This window comes from Heloderma suspectum, chromosome 17 (assembly GCF_057233095.1).
Source record: "Heloderma suspectum isolate Gila_16-S chromosome 17, 16-S_ref, whole genome shotgun sequence".
NCBI lineage: Eukaryota > Metazoa > Chordata > Lepidosauria > Squamata > Helodermatidae > Heloderma > Heloderma suspectum.
In genome coordinates this window covers 2,282,493-2,306,455 of record NC_139474.1, presented here as the reverse complement: position 1 = coordinate 2,306,455, position 23,963 = coordinate 2,282,493, and the positions used below count along the sequence as shown (strand labels likewise).

General features: G+C 52.4%; 1 protein-coding gene across 2 annotated transcripts in view; it reads right to left on the bottom strand.

The window, feature by feature from the left end:
• Positions 1–23,963, bottom strand: part of ARHGAP30 (Rho GTPase activating protein 30) — a 39,387-nt gene that overhangs the window by 4,620 nt on the left and 10,804 nt on the right. Inside the window, exons 2-10 of one of the 2 annotated variants that reach the window (XM_084823933.1) lie at positions 16,361–16,463; positions 14,481–14,625; positions 13,222–13,304; positions 11,686–11,793; positions 9,759–9,886; positions 8,313–8,481; positions 6,088–6,188; positions 4,614–4,691; positions 1,876–2,376 (exon numbers count right to left, since the gene is read on the bottom strand). In XM_084823933.1, coding sequence (XP_084680059.1) covers positions 1,876–2,376; positions 4,614–4,691; positions 6,088–6,188; positions 8,313–8,481; positions 9,759–9,886; positions 11,686–11,793; positions 13,222–13,304; positions 14,481–14,625; positions 16,361–16,463 — 1,416 coding nt within the window. The remainder of the gene's footprint in view (positions 1–1,875; positions 2,377–4,613; positions 4,692–6,087; positions 6,189–8,312; positions 8,482–9,758; positions 9,887–11,685; positions 11,794–13,221; positions 13,305–14,480; positions 14,626–16,360; positions 16,464–23,963) is intronic. The other variant, XM_084823934.1, reaches the window with a different exon arrangement.

Here is a 23,963-nt window from a genome sequence, read left to right as displayed (position 1 = left end):
GAACATAAAATAAACAATATAAAATAACAATAATCAGGGCTACAGTATTTAGCGTTGATTAATCTGATTAGAAACATGTTGAGCAACTAAAAAGATGCCCCCAACAGATTAATCAGTAGATTTTATAGTTAGATTGATAGATATAGATATCGATGATATGGAGGTAAGTGTGAAGCGGCACAACACGACGCTCTGGAACCACTGTGGATGCAGCTAGTCTTCAGCTGAAATATATAAGAGTAATTTCAAAATCTATTTAGAGCTAAACATTTTGGCTTCCGCCCCATTTAGTTCTAAATAGATTTTGAAATTACTCTGTTGTGAGTCTATCTACTAGCCTGGCTCCTAGTCTTGATGGCTCTGTGCTACCTCCGGTACCAGAGGCAGTGAGCCTGTGTACACCAGTTGCTGGGGAACATGGGCGGGAGGGTGCTGTTGCGCTCATGCCCTGCTTGTGGGTTTCCCACGGGCAGCTGGTGGGCCGCTAGATGGACCCTTGGTCTGATCCAGCATGGCTCTTCTTTTCTTATCTACCTTTCTGATAGAGACAGACAGACAGACAGACAGACAAGTACTTATAGAGGTCACCTGGCGCCTACATTGTACTCTTTTCGGCGTCAGGTTAAGACCTTATTTTCCCAGGCATTTTAGCAAAGCTGGCTGGGGAATGCTGGGAGTTGTAGGACTTATTGCTGTCTAAACATGCATAGGGTTGCACCCTTAGTCTCTCAGTTTCTGTTGTTTTAAATCTGTTATTGTATTTTAAATCTTTGCACTGCTGCTAGGTTTTATTTTGGTGTTTATTTTTCTTTTATACTGCAGTTTTAAGCTTTTAAACGTTTCTATTGTATTTTAACATTTATGTATTTATTTATTACATTTCTATACCGCCCAATAGCCAAGCTCTCTGGACAGTTCACAACAATTAAGACTATAAAATACAACCTGAGATATAATATCAAAGTTTAAAACTCGGGCCTCAAAAGATGATGTGAAGGAACGGGATGGTTACTGTAGGATAAGGATGTTCTTTATGTTACTGGCCCTATTCACACATAGCATTAATGATGGGACGCTTCTGCTTTTACTCCACAACCCACAATCAACTCCTTCCGCTGGGTTAACCAATGGGTTGTTTAACCCCTACAAAACCTATCTGTCCGGGTTCAGACGTCGTGTTCCACAACCTACAAAGGAGCCGATCGTGAATTGTGGAGCAAAAGCGGGAGAGACAGGGCGCCCACTCGTGCATGACAACCCGCTGGTTTCTCAACCGACGGGTTGTCGTTACGAGCAAACCAGGCCACTCAGCAAAGCGCCAGCAGGCTCACACCAGGGAACCTGGCAGCAGGGTCCAGGTGCCCGACTCTCTGGACCACCAAGGCACCTGACGGGCGGCGGAAAGGGCTGGCCTGACCCTTGCTGCTGCACAGGGCCATCAGCGTCATGGTGGAAAGGTGCCCTGCAGCATGCTGGATAACCTGGAGAGCCACTGGAGGCCTTCCTGGCCTTACGGAACTGCTGCCTCAGTCTTGGCGCCCAAGCCTGTCAGAGTAGCTGTTCTGCACCTGTGGAAGCCTCCCCTTGCTGGCACTGCTGCCTTTGGGAAGCTGAAGCACACCACCTCACGTGCCTCGAGCTCTTCTGCAGCCGCTGCCTTTGAGACTTGACCCCATGCCTAACTGGACTATGTTACCCAGCCTCGGGCCCTGTGGGCTGCTGCTTCTGCAATAACCCATGCCAGCCCTGGACCTGCTACCTGCCCCGGCCCCTCAGACTGTCCTCACAAAACGGGAACCGTGACCCCGACAGCTGCTCCGCTGTGCCGGCTCTCCAGCGGCACACACAGCCACGGGGGGAAACAGACGCACTTACTTGCGGGCTCTTCCTGGTCCGCGGCAGCCGTGGGTGTCAGCTTTGCCTCAGCACCTTTCTGCTCGGAAGACTGTTTGTCGCTGGCCACCAAGGCCTCGAGGGCCTCTTTCTCCAAGGCACAGCGGCTCAGGGCGGGACACTCCAGTCCCTGGGTGAGGCGGGACAAAGTGAGGTTGGAGGTGATGTGGAACGGGACCGTGACAGAGAAAGGCCCTGAGATGTGGACGCCGGCACACTTCTCTGCCCTGTTCCGCGAGGCCTTCGGGGATCGCCCTGGCGGGGCCACCCCAACGAGGCTGGACCTGCTGGCTTTTGGGGTGGTGGGCTCCGACTTGGCAGTGGCTTCGCCCTCCGATTCGCCCTGCATTTCTTCCATATTGGTCTTGTCTGGGCACTCGTTTGACTCCAGGAAACTGTTGTCTAGTGAAACTGGGCCATCAAAGCTCTCACGGCACAGGGTAAGCAGATTCTGGGACTTCTTCCTCCCCAGCTGAGCATGGTCTGCACCCAGAGGAGAGACGGATCAGAGGGAGAGCCAAAGGGGTGGTGCATTCTGCCCATGTGGCCCCGGCTTATTTCAGAGCGACCTTCCCATAGCCTTAATATTGTGGTGTGTTTACTATCCGATTACTGTGAATGAGGCCATTACTATGGTTTTGCTTTGAAGTGGTGATTTAGCCAAAGATTTAATCAACGAGCCTAGGTTGTGACCCGAAACATGCTTACTAGGGAGAAAGCCTTGCTGAACAGCGCAAGACTTACTTCTGAGTAAACTTGATTAGGACTGCAATGTGAATGCCACTTTAATGGTGGTAGCTGTTTATGGAATGGATAATTCACCTGCCGAGTGAGTCAGGAGTCTGAGATGGGAGATTATGGCCTGGTTCACACATACTGCTTAGCCCATGGCTTATTTAACCTATGGTTTGTTGCCCTTCCCAGGGTTTGTCTGGCAGACAATTGAACTAACTGTGGTTTGTTTTTTCAATCCCTGGATTATTGTCTCCCTCCTCCTTTGCCTGCTCCCTCCCTGTATACCAGATGGCTTTTCAGCACTGTAGTACTGGAATGTAGAGCAGCTGGGAGGGTTTTTGTACCCCTCTTGCCTGCCACCTCTGAAGCCTGGCAAAACAACCCACAGCTTTGGGTTCACGAATAACAACCCATGGTTTAAACAACCCAGAGTTCACAGCCCAACAACAAACCATAGGTTCGCTTTCTGGGTTGTTTGTGGTTAACAAACCATGGTTTGTTAGTGCGGCCGGGACCACACATCACAACAGCCCAGAATTCAACAACCCATACATAACCTGGGTTACTGTTATGTGCAAAGCAGGCCTATGTGAAGGAAGCAGCAGTTTTGAATTCGGACCCAGAGGGAGAGGGACAGAGAGACCTCCTGTTACAGGGTCTCCCTCTAGGAATCTGAATGAGGGTAGTGGGTCTGCTGCCTTCCAGCAGTGCCATGCTGGTTGTCTCCACTCATGCTCGGTTTGTATATTCGTAAATAAAGCGAAGATTACAACATTGCCATAATTGTCTCCAATTCATCTCTCCCTTCTATAGCAGGGAAGTGGAACCTCTTTCAGCCCGAGGGCCAGATTCCATTTCAGAGAAGTTCTCGGGGGCCGTGTTCCAGAGATGGGCAGGGAAAAGGGTGGAGCGAAAGGGGTGGAGCCAAAACCACCCAAACCACCAGCCTATTGTAGCTTCCTGCCAGTTGCTCAGCCTCAGGAGAGGCATTTCACCCTTTCAGAATGGGGGGGGAATTGCACAAAAGCCAGAAAGCCACCACCTAATTCCTGGTTGGGGGAAAGGGGGCGGGGGCTTCTGGGGAACTCCAGAGGGTCGGATTTGATGGCTGGGCTGGAGGTTCTGCACCCCTGCTCTAGCTAAACCCACATCGTGCTGCCCCTGGACCTTCTCACCACTCAGAGAAGTGAGGGGTGCAGAAGATTATGAAACCTCCCCAGCAGCATCCCCACAAGACTGTGCCCATCAGGAGCCCATGTGCTACTTCTTGTGGCAGAGTGGGGGGACTTTTCCTGTTGAGGGCTGAATCCCCTCAGGGGTATTCTTCCCAGGGCCACATGCAGGTGGTGAGCAAGGTTATGGAAGTTATCTCTCTCTCTCTCTCTCTCTGGCACCCTCTTCTCTCTCTCTCTCTCTCCCTCTCTCTCTAGCACCCCCTTCTTTCTCTCTCTTTTGGTGCTGTTCATTCATTAATGACTCCTTGTAACGGAGAAAACACCTTTTTGCAGACTATTTGAATACTCTGTGGCTTTCAGTATTCACAAGCATATAGACATATAGTCCTTCCTCCTGAGCCCTGTGCTGCTATACTCCCACAACAAGTGACACAGACCAGAGGTGCTCGGATGCCTCTGACCAGCGTCACTCAGCCAGCCCCTCTCCCACAACACAGCGAACTTGCCGCGGAAGAAAAGGAAGTGCTGCGGTGGGGCAGAGGAGGCAGCGGGGTGGGATGAAAGGGCTCTGCAGCTGGCCAGTGGTTCCCCTTCCTTGTCTTATGGGGAAGTGTCCGCTGCATAATTTCATGACATAACTGGATTTCTCCACAGAGTAGATGAGGAACATGGATCAAAAATAGCAAAAAACCAAACAGCCCTTCTGGATTTCCCCCCACCCCACCCCCATGCTCCGAGAGGAGCCAAAATGGTGTGGCCGTGGGTCCCTTGGCCGTGAATCAGACGTATTCCAGAGATTTCTCTACCTACCATCACTAGAGCATGGCAAAGAGCTGAGGGAATCCATGCTTTTGGCTGGCCGCAGTCGCATCTTACTCGCTTTGTCATCTGCAACAGAAAGGCAGGATTGAGCCAACTTAGCGTGGGCATCAAAGCCCTCCCTCCCAGCTCAATGTCTCCAGAAGAATTGACGCCAGGGGCGAGGACCCTTTTTCCTTTGAAGGGCTGTTGACCCACTAGAAAAGTCAGCTGGGGGCTGCATCTGATGGTGAGCAGAGTCAGATCCCGAAGCGGATAGAGCTTTTGTTCATTTTATCTTACTTCTTAAAAAATTTGGCCGCCTTTCAGGGCAGAAGCCCTCCCAAGGCGGCTCATAGCAATAAAATACGTTAAAACGTGAAAAGCGATAAAAACATAAACACCTACAAGGACCACTGCAGCACTAAGGCTGGGCCCTGACGTTTTGTTCCAGAGGTGTGGGGCCACTGAAGGTTTTAGCATTGCGAGATTGCATCTCTCTCTCTCTCTCTCTCTCTCTCTCTCTCTCTCTCTCTCGGTGCCACCCCAACCACATAACTGAAATTTGGTTACGCTCAACAAACAGCAGCACACCAGGGGATAAATAAATTTAAAAATGCAAACAAGCTAGTTCTATATCTTTTTAAAAAACTGAATGGTCCCCACCTAAAAAGAGCTGCAAGATGGAGGGGCGATGTTTTTCGAACACCTGCATTCCAAATATAAATGCATGCATCCTACGCTCTCCTAAAGGAAATCAACCTGGAGTGCTCATTGGAAGGACAGATACTGAAGCTGAAGCTCCAATATTTTGGCCACCTAATGTGAAGAGAAAACTCCCTGGACAAGACCCTGATGCTGGGAAAGACTGAAGGCAAAAGGAGAAGGGGACGGCAGAGGATGAGATGGCTAGATAGCACCGATGCAATGAATATGAACTTGAGCACGCTCCGGGAGAGAGCGCAGGACAGGAAGGCCTGGCGTGCTATGGTCCATGGGGTCACGAAGAGTCGGACACGACTTAGCGACTGAACAACAACAACAATCCTATGCTCACAGCAGCGGCAGCAGCGGGAGACCACGGGCACCTCTCTTTTCAGCCACTGGTAGCTACACGGCACTTTGCCGCTCCCAGCGAAACAAGAATCTGCAAGCGAGTGCAAATGACTCTGTCCCTCTTCTGGCAGCAATCTGCGTTGCTGGGCTGTGAAGCCCTTTCCAGCATGCCCAGCATAGACGTGGGGGCGGGGGCAGGATGCTGCCATCCAAAATCAGGCCCTGTGCTGTCCACGGTCCACAGGCTCCCACCCCAGATGGTGCTTCGGCTGGGAAAGATATCAACAGAGAGAGCTGTAGAAGGCTCCTATTCCCTTTGCGACACGGACGTAGCTTGGAGCTGCGCTGCATTCTGCGGCTGCTACACGTGCAGTCCGTGGAGTCCCCGCACACCGTTCTGCCTGCGTGGGAACGACGCGCACGCCCTTACCTTTGTCCTCCAGTTTGTTCGACTTGCGTTTGGCGTCGTTGCTGGATCGGCCTAAGTTGAAGATGGACTTCCATTTCTTGGCCTTGATGGAGCCTTTTCTTCTATGAGGAATCGGAACTGAGTCAGAAATCGTGCTGGGAGCGGGGTGCGTGAGGGCGATGCGCCTCGCACCCCTCCCAAAAGGAACGTTATGAACGCCCTTCCTGACTGCCCCAGGTAGTTGCCCAAGTCCTCAGAAGGGGGCGTGGGGGGTGTTCAGGGAGAGCCCAAGACATTTTGCCGCCTGAGAAGGAGGCCAAGAGAACGCCCCTCTTCTGTTACTCATTATTTATTCTATAGGGGTTTTTTTACACCACCTTTCAGGAGAACTCCTCTCAAGGTATCTTACAAAAGCACACAAGATCTGCCTGCTGAGACCAAGCGGGCACACTACATGCTTCAGACAAGCGTCAGTGCTGCCAGCAGGTGCTAGCCAGGGAATCGGGCAATTGGTCCAGGTGTCTCGCCCCCTGCACCCCCAGGGCATCTCGCAGGTGCAAGAGGAGGCCACCGCCAGCGCCACCCTGATAATGGCTGGAAAACGCACTGCGCCTGCTCCACTCAGCCAAGAACAGGAGGTCTGGGGAGCCCAGAGGAACCCTGCCGGCCTTATAGAACTATCTGTGCATCAGGCTTGGATCCCTAATCCAATCCATTTATCAGCCAGGTTGGTTGCTCTACAAAAGCCTCTTTGTCTCCTGAGGCCTGGTCTTGCTCTGAGGTCTGGTCTTGCCCTGAGGTCTGGTCTTGCTCTGAGGTCTGACCTTGCTTCTGCTCCTTTCCCCTTTCAGAAGCCGACTGCCTGCCTCTCTCTCAAGCTTTACCCTTGACTGTGCTACTCACAGGCCTTCAGGCTGACAATTGCCCCCCTGCCTATCCTGAAACCCGACCGCTTGGCCATCACCATCTGACCCTGCTTGATCCGGACACTTCCATAACTCCTTTTGAGGCCTCTGTGTGTACAGAATCCGAGCTTCATTGCAGGGTGGATCGTGCAATACTTGCTCTGCGCATTCCCTACCTATGGTGGGGAAGCGTGACTATGCCTCCCTCCCTGCCCATCCAGCACGCCTGCCTGCCTCACCTCTGACATAACCGGATGCATCACATTCTAACTGAGCATATGCTCATGAAATCCAGAGCATGTAAGTGGTCAATGCCTGGATTGTATCTGGAAAATAAACTGTATAATCTGTGCCTATGAGGGTGGGACCATGTGTGCACATGCTGTGTCCACACATAATGCCACTCCCAAACACACATCTGGGGCTGCTGCAGATGGGGCAGAAGTGCTGAGTGGGTAGGAAGGGAAGGAAGGCTACCACCACACCTATGAGAATGACCTGTTTCGTACATAACGCTAACCCATGGTTTATTTAACTCATAATTAACCCAGGGTTTGTTGCCTTACCCAGGGTTTGTCTGGCAGATGTTCAAACAAACCACGGTTTCTGTTTTCAATCTCAATCTCTTATCCTTTGTTTGTTTCCTTCCTCCTTCACCCGCTCCCTCCCTGTGTCCCAAATGCCTTTGTGGCGCTGAAGTACTGGCATGCAGAATGGCTGGGGTTTTTTTATCACTCTTGCTCACCGCCTCTATAGCCTGACAAAACAACCCATGAACAACCCATAGTTCTGGGTTCATGAATAACAACAATCCATGGTTTAATCAACCAAGAGTTTACAATCCAAGAACAAACCATGGGTTCCCTTTCTGGGTTGTTTGTGGTTAGCATGGCTGGGTTCACAAATCACTACAACCCAGAATTCCACAACCTATGGGTTAAATAAACCATGGGTTAGCATTATGTGTGAATAAGTTCAGTGTCTGGATAAAGCACTGTCTGTTCCAGCCCTTTGTAACTACTATCTAGATCGTGGTGGGCAGAAAGTAGAGCTCCAGGTGTTTTGGACTTCATCTCCCAGAAGCCCTGCCAGCATGGCCAATGGTCAGGAGTGCTGGGAGTTGAAGTACCAAACATCTGGAGATATACCTTCTGCCCACCCCCTGATCTAAATTGCCATTCTCTAACCTGGTGCCCTTCAGATGTGTTGGACTACAAGTCCAGTTGTCCTCCAGGCAGGATGGGAGGGCACCAGGTTAGGGACGGCTGATCCAGAGATTCTTGGCAGACAAATCCAGAAGTGAACCGGAGAAGCGATAAGAGAGGGCAGGAAGGTGTGTACTTGCTGTCGTTGAGCTCAATGATGGTGTGGTACGGGCGCATCTGTGGCGGTCCATCCCCTTGGTTCAGCACAGCTGGAACGTTGTAGGAAAAGCAGTATTTCTCTTCGGGAAGGGTGACTGGCGACCCCATGAGGAGGAGGGACTTCCTGAGAGATTCTCGGCTACTGACTGTGGTGTGGGGGAAAGCCAGCATCAGCTCTAACTCTCCCTGTGTACTGATATTGGCTGTATTTTCTGGTATTGGTCTCTCTCTATTTGTCTTTCTGAGGAAATCATAGAGTGGAAAGGGGCCATTTAGGCCATCGAATACAACCCTCTGCTTAGCTAGGAACCCAGTGTAAAGCATCCCTGAAAGACATCTGCCTGAATACCACCAGTGACAGAGAGCCCACCGCCTCCCAAGGCAGATGGTCCCATTATCTGACTGTTCCCTGACCCTTTGGGAGTTTTCCCTGCTGTTCAACTGAAATTGCCTTCCTGTAACTTAATTTTTTTTGTTAATTTGTTATTTGTTAAAAAAAAATTTGTTATAATAAAAAAAATTTGTTATTTTTTTGTGTCCGACAGTCCTGGATGATGGAGAACAGGCTGGGGCCCTCTTCTGCGTGACAGCCCTTAGGTATGTGGAATGTGCCATCAGGCCCCCCTCAGCCTTCTCTTCTCAAGGCTGAACATACCCAGTTCCTGTGCAGAAGCAGAGAACAGACTGCAGCCGTGTGCAACGAAGGGCCCGGGAAGCTGCCTTAGACGTAGTTAGACTGTGGCTCGGTCTACACGGGCTGGCAGTGATTCGCCAGGGTTTCAGACCTGGCTCTTGTTGCCAGCCCTACGTGGAGACGCTGCCAGGGATCGAACCTGAGACCTTCTGCATGCAGAGCAGGGGCTCCGCCACTGAGCCGCGGCCCAGCAGGAACAGAGGGGGTCAGGCAGTGATCATGGCTGTAAGATTAACCAGTGTTCCTGCTGTACACAAGGGTGTCCCTATTGTCCTTTGTGAAATGCTGACAGATATGTGGCCTAGGGGATAAAGTGAGCACAGGAATAACACCAGGGAGCCAACCATGCCCCGTCAACACTCCGAAACAATGCTTTAGCAAGAGGTTCACAGGCTTTGCAACCCCTCTGGAGAGCCTGTAGACCAGGGGTGGGGATATTTTCAGCTGGAAGGCCACACTCTCTCCTGCTTAGCCTTCCGGGCCTGTGTGCCATCACAGGGCAGCCCCCCGCTTTTTCTCTCTGAGCATACGACATTAAGGCTCAGGGGGGTGCCAAAAGGCCCCCCACCCGCATACTCCGCAGAAGAGTGTGCACCCAGGGGTGTTCCCGTGGCAGGCTTTCCCTTGGTTCAAAGGCCCTCGCAGCCTTCTCTTCTCCTCCTCTTTCTTCCTGCCACAGTAAAAGGGCTGCAGAGGTGCTCAGAGCTTAGAAGGCAGAACAGGACCTACCGCGAAGAGGGGCATCTCCAAAAATCTGCTCCACGTGAGTGAGGATAAACTCCACTACAATGGACTGGATGCGGACCTCCATGAAGGCTGCTGTGCCGTTGAAGCCGGATGACTCAATGTCCTTGGACCTGAGAAGAGAGCGGGAGGCTCAGGATTTTCCACGGCAAGGACAGAGACAGAAGAAGTGGTGGGAAAACACAGGAGGGCTGTGAACAGAAGACGACGTTGTCTGGACCCCCTGAAAAATGCTGTGACTGAGGCAGGGCGATGGCACCATACAAGCTTCATCTGCAAGCGCCACTGGTCCCGGGGTTTCAGGGTCACTTCTTCTGTTCTGTGCCAACCCCCAGCTTGGACGGTGCCCTCCAGATGTGTTGGATTGAAACTCCCACTGCGTGACTGGCTTGTAGTCCAAAACATGTGGAGGGTGTCTAGGACTGCATGGAGAGCCCAGGCTGAACTCATGTGCTCATAGATGTTCCAGGGCCTGTCCAGCATATAAGCAACCCTGTCTTGCACCTGGTTCCTCCTGTCTACTGTGCAGAGGAAATGTGCACAGTTTCCCCTCCCCGCATTCCCCCCGCACCTGCTTTTTAGAACACCTGGCCTGATGAAGGGATCTGGAGACCTTGAAAGCTTGCACATTTTTGGTGATCTTTTGGTTGGCCTAATAAAAGGATTACACTAACGTGGATGTTGGCATTTTTCTTATAGTCCATGTTGCTTTTTCTGGGAACTCCTAGTTCTTGAAAGAGCAGATTATGCAGGGTGGGACACTTCTGCCTCTCCTCCCAAACCACGTCCTAGGACTTCATAGGAACATAAGAACATCAGAAGAGCCCTGCTGGATCAGACCGAGGGTCCATCTAGTCCAGCATTCTGTTCACACAGTGGCCAGCCAGCTGTCGACCAGGAACTCACAAGCAGGGCACGAGCGCAACGGCACCCTCCCGCCCCTGTTCCCCAGCAACTGGTGTACATAGGCTCACTGCCTCTGGTACTGGAGGTAGCACAGAGCCATCAAGAGTAGTAGCCATTGATAGCCTTTTCCTCCTCCAGGAATTTGTCCAGCCCCCTTTTAGAGCCATCCAAACTGGTGGCCATCACTACGTCTCATGGTAACGAATTCCATAGTTTGACTCTGCGCTGTGTGAAGACGTCCTTCCTTTGATCTGTCCTGAATCTCCCACCCATCAGCTTCATGGGATGACCCCATTGGGTTCTAGTATTTTGAGAGAGGACGACAAATGCTCCCCTCTCCACATTCTCCACTCCAGGCATCATTTTGTAGACATCTATCCTGTCTCCCCCGACCCCCCTTTTTTCCAAGCTAAGCAATCCCAGCGGTGTCACCTTCCCTCATAGGGGAGAGGCTCCAGCCCCTTGATCCTCTGAGCTGCCCTTTTCTGCACCTTTTCCAGCAGTTCACTGCTTCTCGTGCCCTAACACTGCTCATCAGGTTTCAGCAAACCTCACCAAGATCTTATAAGTTCTGGACACCCCATACAGACAGACAGGGCAGGCGGCAAGGGCAGGGATGGTGGGCACCTGCCGAGGGCCCACAGCCCTCCAGGGGCCCCCTGACCAGAGCCCCCTGGACTTGCTCCCCTTCTTCCCCATGGCAACCGGCTGGTTCCCCTGCCTCTCGCACTGAAGGCCGCCCTAACCCTGTCACCAGCACTGCAGATGGATGCAGGGAAATAAGTTTGCACAAACATCCTACCGTTTAGCTTCATTTTTTCCTTCCTGGTAATGCGGCTCGCACGCATGCACGCGCTCACGCACACTACTGCGGCAAAATGTACATGTACATGTCCCTGTCCCAGACCATGCTCAGGCTGAACATCACAAGGCTCAGCAGCGATCCCAGGGGCCCTCCGCAGCCCCAGACTGGAATCCCCCACAGCGCGGCAGAATCAGCTCTCACCTGAGCAGGTTGGGAGCCCACACGATGGCCAGGTTTCGGACATGCATGTTGGTCTGGGCGCTGAAGGATGCCATGTGAATCAGATGCTTCATCAAGAACTCCAAGGTCCTAGCCGATGGGGGGCCAATGCAGAGAGGGAGGAGAAAAACAAGAGGGAGAAGGAGAAGGAGAAGGATGAAACCATGCAAGGAACAACTGGACTTGAACTTGTATCCCACCAAATGGGGCTCAAGGCAGCTAACGGCAAAAAGTACAAATACAATTACAGCATAAAATACGGTGAAAATGTATTTCATTTTTTATTGCATCTTATGATTTTATCTTGTGAACCAGTTTGAGATTTTATTTTAAATGGAAAGCGGTATAGAAAGTATTTCTGTATTTATTATGTTTCTAATCCCTCCCCGCAGGAACCTGTCAGAAGCTGGGTCAGGAAGGATCCTCCCTGAAGGGAGGAGGCCAGAGAAAGCCTGTGGAGCGTGGTGGGGAAACCCATCCCTTAGTTGAAAGGCCACCGCCTAGCGTTTAGTAGCTCCCTTAACAAAAGCCCTGTTTAGCTCATTAGGCCCAGAGGACAGTTCCCGGCCTTTGTGGACCCTGCAGGGGTGAAGAGGGGCTATTAGCTGAATAAAAGAGCTTGTGGATTGCGCAGCCATTCTGTTGCCTCGCTACTCGGTGGTGGGGAGCTTGGGCGGTGCTGCTGAGCCTCGCCTCCAACATAGTGGTTGTCAAGGCTCTGGAGATAATGAAGAGAGCAGCGGCTGCAGCAGCTTAGCCCAGCGCTTCTCTTCACAGTGGTGGCCGGACAGCTTAAGAATCTCAAAGAGAGCAGAGGCCAGAGGCCGCCATGGGGGGCCCTCTGAAGCTCAAAGGCCCTGGCACTTGCCCCACCATGCCGGGTGGATGAGAGCCAGTGTGGTGTAGTGGCGAGAGTGTTGGACTAGGAGTCAGGAGACCCAGGTTCTAGTCTCCACTCAGCCATGAAGCTCCCTGGGTGACTTTGGGCCAGTCGCAGACTCTCAGCCCAGCCTACCTCACAGGGTTGTTGTTATGAGGATAAAATGGAGAGGAGGGGGATTATGTACACCGCCTTGGTTCCTTGTGGAGGAAAAAAGGCGGGATATAAATGTAATAAATAAAGAGATGAGAGCCCTGCAACTCTGCCCCATCTTAAGACTACACCTCGCAGGGCTCTTGGAATTTTGGAAGATTGCCCCCCCCGCCCCCCAATGTGCCATGTATCATGAGGCCCTTGGTCTCCCCAATGTTTTCCCAGTGCATGCCAGGGATCAACTGGGGGCCCTCCTGCATGTGAAGCACATGCTCATCCACTGGGGTGTCCCTTCCAGTGTTTTCCACCCTTTTACCCACGTGAAAGAAGTCTGGCGTGGTATTTAAGCTTCCCTTGAGCCGTTTTCGGCAGGATGCACAACTGAGGTCCCTTGACAGGACAAGAACGTAGTCCTTTGGTCAGTGGCAGGAGGAGGCTGTGCAAGATTTAAGTCAAAGCAGGGGCTTCCTGGCCCTTGAAGGTACCTGTAGTGAGGTGACGGGAGCTCCTTCAACACTTCCTTGATCTTTTCCAGCCGGCCCTCTTCCATCTGGATAGCCACGGCTTCCTGGGAGAAGAGGGAGGAGGAAAGAGATGCTCACAATTTTATTTGCTAAGCTTCACAACATTCCTCCAACCTCCCTACCCCAAATGCTGGTATACCAAACATTGACATCAAATCATTTTGGGTGCCAACTATTGTTAGCTATCAGAGCTGAGCCCGGGGGCAGGAACCCGGAGTCAAGCCGGGGCTTGGAGCCCGGGGGCAGGAACCCGGAGTCAAGCCGGGGCTTGGAGCCCGGGGGCAGGAACCCGGAGTCAAGCCGGGGCTTGGAGCCCGGGGGCAGGAACCCGGAGTCAAGCCGGGGCTTGGAGCCCGGGGGCAGGAACCCGGAGTCAAGCCGGGGCTTGGAGCCCGGGGGCAGGAACCCGGAGTCAAGCCGGGGCTTGGAGCCCGGGGGCAGGAACCCGGAGTCAAGCCGGGGCTTGGAGCCCTGGGGCAGGAACCCGGAGTCAAGCCGGGGCTTGGAGCCCGGGGGCAGGAACCCGGAGTCAAGCCGGGGCTTGGAGCCCGGGGGCAGGAACCCGGAGTCAAGCCGGGGCTTGGAGCCCGGGGGCAGGAACCCGGAGTCAAGCCGGGGCTTGGAGCCCGGGGGCAGGAACCCGGAATCAAGCCGGGGCTTGGAGCCCGGGGGCAGGAACCCGGAGTCAAGCCGGGGCTTGGAGCCCGGGGGCAGGAACCCGGAGTCAAGCCGGGGCTTGGAGCCCGGGGGCAGGAACCAGGGATCAAGCCAAGCAACAGAATGGGCCAGAGCCAGAAAAGACTATGACTGCTCAGGTAAAATCCCCACCTGAAGCAGAAACATTTATAGTCCTTCCTGCCAAGGAGAGTCACTGGCCAGCCTGGGCTGGGAAAGTTGCTCCAATACCTGGGAACCCTTCACTGCCCCAGGAGATGTTCCAAGCCACAGCCCTGGTGGCGCACCACACAGGGCGGCTGGGCAACGAGTTCTAGTCTTGGCAGCCCCTCGCAGTGGCAACTATTCTGTGGAAATTCGGAAATATTTGAAAACTTAGAACACATTCGACACCTGAAATTGCAGAGGAGCAAAAACTCGTTTCAAACTTGCCACATCGACACCCCATCTTCCACGTTAACCAACATCTCCCCCGCACCCCCCCCCCCGGGAGGCATCTCAGCAGAGGCCCCTGGTAGGGAGGAGGGCCTGCCGGCCATACTCACGGCAAACTTATCGTACAGCTGATAGGTGAGGAGCGGGTTGGGCAGCTCCCTGAAGTAGGCCTTGCAGAGGGAGCTCACGCAGTGGATGTCCTGAAGGTACACATCTTTATTGAGGTCCGGGCTGCGGTCGGTGTCAAACTCTTGCCTGCCAAGAAGAACCAGGACAAGGAAAGAAGAAAAGATTGCAAGGTGTGAGCATGGTGCAGAAGGACGCAAGAAAGGCCCTGCTGGACCATAAGCCCTATTTATCCTACCATCCTGTTTCCAACAGCGGTCAGGACAGATGCCTCTGGGAAGACCCCAAGCAGGACATGAAGGCAATAGCCCTCCCCTGTCATTTGTCCCCAGCAGCTGATAATCAGATATACTGCATCTGGGCACAGAGGTTCTATTTCATGGTCACAACTTACAGCAGGGGGACAGAGCCTCTGGCCTAATCCGGCCTGTGGCACACCCCAATCTGGCTCGCACAGCCCCCTGGGGTTCCCTCAGGGGGCGGGGCTTAGGCTCCAAGCCCCGCCCCCTGGAGCAATCCCTTCGGAGATAACAGCGGGGATTCCCTTGCTGCTGCGTGCCAGCCCCAGAACGCACGTTGTTATCTCCGATCTGAGACTGGAGTCAGCAGCGGGGATGAGGGGTGTTGGGACGCGACCGTGCTGGGGAAAGCAACTGCTCTCCCAGCACGCGGGCCAGTCCCCTTCTGCTTAGCCCGCCACGCCTCCTTCGCTGCCCCAAGAAGCAGTGACGAGGCCCCTAACTGCGTTGGCTTTAGAAATTAATGGAGGAGGAGGAGCGGGGGGTCACCCAACGGCTGCCAGCCAGGGGTGCGCCCAAACGTTCCTTGCAGGAAGGATGCAGGGCACGCGAAAATGGGATAGAGCTAACCTGGCCTCTGGAGGAGAGACGGCCTTCGACTCGTTGCGCACAGGGGTTCCATCACTGGGAAAGCCCGCATGCCACGAAGCCTGCTCCCAGGAGGAAATGATGTCAGGACAGAGAGCGTGGCCATGCCCTCCTGACGTCCTCTGGCCCACAGAGCACTGAGTGGGGGATTACCCAGCCCCCCGCCCAGAACTTCTTCTGCACCCCAGAGTTGCAGCCATTGAATGACCGCCGGCTCCTCCATACATTTTTAAAGCCAATGAAGCGAGTGGCCTCATTGCCGTATCTGGTGGCTGGGAGTTCCATGAATTCATAATTACACACGGAGCTGTGAGGGGGAAGAGGGAAGGGACCACAGCTGTCGTGTCCCTGCTGGAGGGGTCCTTTCAGAGAAGGAGCCAGAGCTCCCAGAAACAAACAACACAGAGGTGAAGCACATGCCAGAAGACCAGGGGGAGCCTGGGCCCTCAGGGGAGATGGCTACCAGCCCATCCGCACAAGAGTAGCAGCATTCTGCCTCTGAGACAGCGGCTGAGCGATCACCTCGCTCCTGAGTGTGGCGGCGTCCCAAGAGGCAGGCCAGGGCAACCCCTGTGAGAAGAAATGCCCGCTTGCAAATGAAGGCTCCTCGTGAGTAAATGACTTTTACTCACAAGGAGGACTTCTTCCAGATGCCTCTGATGTGCTGCAGCTGAGTCCTGAGTGGGGCTCTGGAAGTTCCAGATTGTAAGATCTCAGCTGTTGGTTGCTGGAACAACAACACCGTTATTTCAGCCCCGGTACCTTGAAACGGTGCTTCTTCACGGACTGATCTTTTTTGCTGCTGATCCCTGGACTCCTGATCAGACCCTGCTTTTGGACTGCCCTTTTTCTGGACTGTGCATTGACCTTTGGCTTGCCTACTCGCTTTATTAAGCAGGTTTGCCCCAGGGCTGAGCCCAACCCAGCCAAAAGCTTACATTTCCACCCGCCAAGGCAGACCCTCACCCAGCTGTTACCTGAGCTTCTGGATGTTTGACGAGACTCCTGACAGCCGGTAGATTCCATCTACTATGCCGTGATGTTCCACAAACTCCGTGCAGCTCTTCAGAACCTGCGGAACTGGAAAAGCAATCCAGATTCAGTCTAGGAAATGGCAGAGTCTCTTGATGGGCCACCAGAGGCAGCCAGAAAAGAAGGCAGCTATAGCCCAGGCTGGCCTGGCATGACCCCCTCCTCCTCCTCCTCCAGCAGCTGATGGTGGTGCCCCTGGGGCTCCCCACCGAGGGGTCCTCCACTCCGGGCCCCAGGAAGACAAAGAGGCAGCTGCCATCTTAGTTTTCCCAAAATGCAATGCCCTTTGTTTTTGCAGTGGCTGCCGTGTTTTTTAATGCCCAGCGGAACCTCTGGGCATTGTGCTTTGGGAAAACTAAGATGACGGCTGCAACTATGGTCACTGGGGGCCCATGGGATGGCAGCCTGCGGAGTGCCCCCTCGCCCTTGGAGCCAACACCAGGCCCAGGGTGCACCTGCCTGGGGACAACGTGTCACGGCTGAGAATAGCTGTAGGAGTCTGTTGACAAAAATCCCCCACAATGCAGCAATAAAATGGTATGCAAATGGCTGCCTTGTGATTCTGTCAATTTTGAGCGGGGGTGAAGAACCTCAGGCCCACGGGCCTGGTCTGGCCACCCTAATCTGTCCCTCGGCTGTTCTCCTATATGGCCACACCCTCTTTCCCAGGCCACACCCTCTTTCCCCTGCCTTCCAGTGATTTGGTCATTTTCCAGCTTTTGCAGTTTTTTCTCCCATTCTGAAAGGCTGAAATGCCCCTCCGAAGGTGCAGTTACTGGCAGGAAAGAGCTTTAAGCTACAATAGGCGGGTATTTTGGCCTTGCCCATTTTGCCTTTGGCCTAAGGACGGGCGAGCCCCCCTCCCGCACCTGCCCCACGCACTGAGCACTGGCCGCCCACTGTTTACCCAACCCTGTTCAGCATGCTGGGCGAGCCACTGGACGGTCCATGGGCACATGATGCGCGGCTCCTCTTCATCCCATGAACCGCCACTGTGCATAGAAATCACAGGTACGCTACTTACATACATCGCAGTTTCCACAAAATGGTGGCCGTAAATAGAGCCATTCATGCAAAATAACATGTGTAAATGGTCTAATTAGAAAACAGAGCAGTATAGGCTTACACACACGGCTGTCTTTCTCACCCAGGGTGGGTGTTTGGGTGGAGTCCCGGTATGACTTCATTTCATTTCCGAACCAGGGACAGGAAGTGAAAGACGGCAACACAGCAAGAAGCTGAAGCTCCCTGCCAAGCTATCGCATGGGTGTGTGCGTCTGTGTGCATCCGTGCGCGTGCACAGCACTGTTTAAGAATGTAGGAGGAGCCCTGCTGGATCAGACGGAGGCCAAGCCAATTCTGTCTCCAAGAGGGGCTATGGGCTTCCAGCAGCTCACACACGTGCAAGGCATCAAAAGCAGAGCCCTCCCTTCCACCAAGTGGTAATCAGAGGTGCACCAACCAAGAACACGGGCTTTCCTTTCACCTGGGGGGTGTCTAATAGCCATGTCGGATTGCACCGTTTGCTCCCCAGCAACTCATAGGAACATAGGAAGCTGCCTTAGGCTGAGTCAGACCCTGGGTCCATCTACCCCGGTGTTGTCAACTCTAACTGGCAGCAGCAGCTGTCCCGAGTTTCAGGAAGGAATTTTTCCAGCCCTACCTGGAGATGCTGCCAGGGATCGAACCTGGAACCTTCTGCCTGCAAAGCAGGGGCTCCACCGTGGAGCCACGCCCCCTCCCCCCGAGCGACTAAATGCAGGAACAAACTCAGGTTTGTTTTGCTTATTTACTGTACTTTTCAACCCCCCAATAACCAAAGTTCTCTGGGTGGTATACAATACAATAAAAACATAAAATGCAATAATTAAGACAAAGAATTCAAAAAGCCCAGAATAAAACCCAGATTAAAACCAGCATCAGAATAAAAGACTAAAAGCACTTAAAAAAAACCCACGGTTCTTAAAATGCATGAGAGAACAAAGAGTCTCCTTCACCTGGCACCCAAAAGACCACAATGTAGGCAGCAGGCGAGCCTCTGTAGGGAGAGCATTCTACAAACAAGGTGCCACCAATGAAAAGGCCCTTCGCGTCTGTTTCTCCCTGTCTGTCGCCACCTGTTGAGAGGCATGCGGCTCTAAACAGTCCCTGCGTTGCCCCTGTTTATGCCTTTGGGGAATGCCTTGTTTGAAGAATGGCTCGTGTGAGTTGCTCATGGGATTATTCTTCAGGGTTTGGTTCCTTCCTCAGGCCCTTTGGAAGTTAAAGCTCTGAGGGAGGGGACGGGCGGGTGCTTCTCGTCACAAGAGCACCTGCCTTTAAATCTGTGCATGGGAATAGTCAGGTACACACGGCTGACTAGATTCCGTGACTTCCGCTGACTTAGATTAGGCTGACTTAGATTCCGGCTGAACATCAGGAAAAACTTCCTGACCATTAGAGCAATACGACAGTGGAACCCATGACTTAGAGATGCGGTGGGCTCTCCCACACTGGAGGCGTTCAAGACGAGGCTGGACAGCCATCTGCCAGGGATACTCTGACTTGGATTCCTGCATTGAGCAGGGGGTTGGACTCGATGGCCTTGTAGGCCCCTTCCAACCCTACTATTCTATGATTCTACGGCACACTGTCTGCCCTCACACCACCCTGCCGCTTTTGTGATATCTTTTCAACAGTTGATAACATACCATGTTTTTCTAATACATATTTCACCCAAAGAACACTTATTCTGTGGCACCCCTCTCTGACTTGAAGCTCTCCACATGTGCTGGACCACAACTCCTATCATGCTGCCAGCATGACCAATGGCTCTTACCTCAATGGAGGACGGGGCTATCGCCGAGTAAACGAATCGAACAGACAGGAGGAAGTTCAGCACCTCCAATAATGCACAATCATGGAGCGGATGGGGGCCGTGCAGAGATATTTGGAACATTCCAGTTCTTAGAGCATCTCTATACCAGCCCCAAATCCCGCATTTAAAAACTTCATGTTTCATTACACAGCTGCTAGATGGCGCTGTGGCCTAGCTCCTCTTAGTGCGGGTTTTCCTCTTTCACGGAGGGAACTCAAGCGCGGTAATTTGATAGCTCATTATCTCCGATATTTTAAAAAACGGAATAAAGGCCATTTAGTGCAGGAGAAGTCATGGAGGTTGACGACGTCATCTAAAGGACCCACAAACCTCTGTGAGTGAGCAATCTCAATAGCAGGATAACAACTACGTGTGAAGAAGCCCTTAGTATCATGTCCCTATTTTCATCTGTGAAATGTTAGGAGAAATGAGTTTCCTAGTCATCTACTGGCTCCACCTTCCCGGGGTGGCCACAGCAGCTCCATCAGTAAATGTAACTGACATAGAATCATAGAACAGTATGTTTGGAAGGGGCCTACAAGGCCATCGAGTCCAACCCCCTGCTCAATGCAGGAATCCAAGTCAGAGCATCCCTGACGGATGGCTGTCCAGCCTTCTCTTGAATGTCTCCAGTGTGGGAGAGCCCACCACCGCCCTAGGGAACGGGTTCCATTGTTGTATTGCTCTAACAGTCAGGAAGTTTCCCGGAATCTGGCTTCCTGTCACTTGAGCCCATTATTTTGTGTCCTGCCCTCTGGGATGATCAAGAAGAGATCCTGGCCTTCCTCTCTGTGACAACCTTTCAAGTACTTGAAGAGTGCTATCATATCTCCCCTCAGTCTTCTCTTCTCCAGGCTAAACATGCTCAGTTCTTTCAGTCTCTCTTCAAAGGGCTTTGTTTCCAGTCCCCCGATCATCTTTGTTGCCCTCCTCTGAACCCTCTCCAGCTTGTCTGCATCCTTCTTAAAATGTGGTTTCCAGAACTGGACACAGTACTCCAGATGAGGCCCAACCAGTGCTGAGTAGAGGAGAACTAGTACTTCCCGGGGTTTGGAAGCTATGCTTCTATTAATGCAGCCCAAAAGAGCATTGGCCTTTTTTGCAGCCACATCACATTGTTGGCTCATCTTCAGCTTGTGATCGACAACAATTCCAAGATCCTTCTCGCTTGTAGTATTGTTGAGCCATCTACCCCCCATCTTGTAACTGTGCATTTGGTTTCTTTTTCCTAGGTGCAGAACTTGGTATTTCTCCCTACTAAATGTCATTCTGCTGTTCTCTGTCCAACGCTCCAGTCTATCAAGATCACTTTGAATTTTGTTTCTGTCTTCCAAAGTATTAGTTGTCTCGCCCAATTTTGTGTCATCTGCCAATTTGATCAGCATTCCCTGCACCTCCTCCTCCAAGTCATTAATAAAGATGTTGAAGAGCACTGGGCCCAGGACTGAGCCCCGCGGTACCCCACTTGTTACCTCTCCCCAGTTTGAGAAAGTCCCATTGATAAGCATGAACGATTTCAGCTGTGTGTGCCTAGAAAATCAGCAGCTCCTCTTTGGGGATTTGCATCTGTAGATTGTCCTGATTGCATACGTGGAGCAGCGGCCAGGTGTGACAAAAGCAACTCTGTCATTAAGAGCTCCCATCTAATTGTGCTTATTACACACCTCTTATCGCTCTTCCGTAGATGCTTTACCAAAAAGCAGAGTGGTTGTATAAATCCTGACAGTTGCCCATCCACACGTTTCTCCTGGAGGACAGGATTACAGCATGTCAGGACATAAAGGAAGCTTACACAAGAATCATCCCCACCCCTGGCGCATTTTCTATGCACTTCTGCACACTCTTGGAGGATGTGCTGCAGAAGCCCAGGTCCAGAACAGGCGGGTGCTTCTTCTGTGTGGACAGTAGCTGATCCCCATAGGCCAATCTTCCCCAACCAGGTGCCCTCGAGATGTGTTGGGCTACAACTCCCAGCATCTCCAGGCAGACTGGGAGTTGTAGTCCAACACATCTCGAGGGCACCAGGTTGGGGGAGGCTGCTGTAGGCTTTCTTGAGAACCTGCTTTGTTCTGTGGCTGGTGATAAGAATGCTGGGCATTGTGTGTGAGGAACACCTTCACACACATAGGGAGCACCTTCTCCCCTGCGTCCTCATCTGCCCCCTAAGGTTCTCCGAGGGCTCTCTGCTGCGGCTGCTTCATGTGAGACTGGCAGCCACACGCATGAGGGCCTTCTCCTTGGCCGCCCCTCGGGTGTGGGATGACTTGCCGGCTGAAATGCGCCTGCCGACCTCCTTGAAGGTTTTAAGCAGGCATTAAAGACGCCGTTATTCCAGCAGGCCTCCCCTTTTGAGAACTCTCATTCCTTTGGCTGACTTCTGTATATTATTTTTAAGCAGTGTTGTTTTAAGCTGGGTTTTATGGTTGGACTTTTCAAACAAATTGTTTTTAGTTCAAAGCTGTTTTTCGTTATATGTTGTTTGTCCCTATGTTTTCTGTAAATGGTTTTTAAACTTTGTATATTGTATTTTAATGTTTTAACTTTTGTAAACCGCGCAGAAAGCTTCATCTATGGGGCAGTATGGAAATATAACAAACAAATGAAACAAATAATAAACAGAGGACTGTCATCTGACAGCCCTTGAAACAGAGGACTGTCGCCTGTACAGAAGGGCACCTGGCTGCCCTAGACATAGCAGGTGAAGCTTTTCCTGGCATGGAGATAAAATGATAGGAAAAAGCCTCAGCCGGTGAATTTGTGTTTGGCAAGATGAAGTTAAGGCCTGCATCTTTGCATGGGAGCACAAGCAGTTTGAACAATTATAATATAAAATGTGATATAATATAACGGGACAGAACAGTGGCCTGCTTCTCTGCCCTGTCTGGCGGTTGCTCCATTTTACCTAAACGGCCCTTCAGATATCCAGGTTTTGAACCGTTTAAAGGTCAAACCCTGCATTTCGAATTGGGCTTGGAAATCAACTGGGAGCCAGTGAAACTGGAACAAGCCCCTAGTCTTTCAGGCCGCAAAAGAGCCTCCCGCCAGAGTTCTGGGTGCTGCATTTTGCACCAGCTGAAGTTTCTGTCCTCCTCTCACGGGAGCACCACATTCGGGCCAATGCAGCAATCGCGTCTACGCACTGGTGGGGGGAAAGACATACTTGTCCTTCAGTCCATTATCAGCCGCCCAACAGGAGCCTGGCCAGCAGGACGTGCGCTACGTGGGCACCGTCTTGCTCGTGCCCAGATGCCTGAGCACTGGGGAAAAGATGCAGCCACCCCCTTCTCAGGGATTTAACTTCTGGAGAATTGGACCCGGAAGAACGGCAACACAGGAACCTTGGACGCTGCCTTGCTCCAGGCTGCCTGCCTTGCCAGCAGGGCTTGCCCCGAAGGCAAGCTGCCTTCTCCCTCAGCCCAGTCCCACTCACCAGTGTAACGTGGTGGACAGCTCTCCTCTCTTCACCCACTAGGGCACCCTTCCGCCATCTGTTCCCTCCAGAAGTTTTGGCCATCAGCGCCCATCAGTCCCAGCCAGCACGGCCAATGGTTAGGAATGCTGGAAGCTGTCGCGCAAAACATCTGGAAGGCACCAAGCTGGGCGAGGCTGAACCACAGTGACAGCCCTTCCTCGCCGTGTCCTGCAACCTTCCGAAAGAGCTGAATCCCCACTTAGGTAGCTGCCTTAGGCGACACATCCTTCTAGTCCAGAACCGTTTCCTCCGGCTGGCAGTGTCTTTCTAGGGGGGATCTCCACGGTGACGGGTTTAGTTTGCTCTCCACTTTACTGCAGTTTTTACTGGAGTCAAAATCTGCTCTGTCTAGGGACACACGGGGCTTGAAAGCCCGGATTACCCCAAAGCTAGCCTGGGGACCTGGGAGTTTGCCGCAAATTGTTTGGGTGGCTACTGGGTGGAGTCTCATCCACGTCATCATCTAGAGAGCTTGTTCCCTCCCACCCACCCACTCTCTCCTTGTTCCACCCATTCTGCATTCTCCGGCCAGTGTGTGTTAGTGCCCGCCTCCCCAAACTATGCCCGATTCCCCCCCCATTTTTTTTATTACTGCCCCTCTAAAACTGCAGTAGCGCAACAGCAGGTATAGCTACTCCCCTTCAAGTATGCTATTTCACAACAGTGCTATGGTGGGTATAGCTACTCCTGTTCAAATGCGCTATTTCGTGATAGTGCTGTAGTACTATAGGGGTATAGCTACTCCCGTTCAATGCGCGAAATGGTGGAAACATCGGGGAAACACAGGCAGGGAGAACATTGGGGAAACACCCCTTGACCGTGGTAAGTGAGGTCGCAGCCAGGTGAAAGACACACCCCTGGGCAGGGCTATCGTGCCAGAGTAAATGCAGAGGTTTGGTACACACCGCAACAGAAGTGCAGACAAGCCGAATTAAGGAAAACAATCGGACTAAAAGTTGTTGTTGTTGTTGTTCAGTCGTTCAGTCGTGTCCGACTCTTCGTGACCCCATGGACCATAGAACGCCAGGCCTTCCTGTCCTGCGCTCTCTCCCGGAGCGTGCTCAAGTTCATATTCATTGCATCGGTGATGCTATCTAGCCATCTCATCCTCTGCCGTCCCCTTCTCCTTTTGCCTTCAGTCTTTCCCAGCATCAGGGTCTTTTCCAGGGAGTTTTCTCTTCGCATTAGGTGGCCAAAATATTGGAGCTTCAGCTTCATT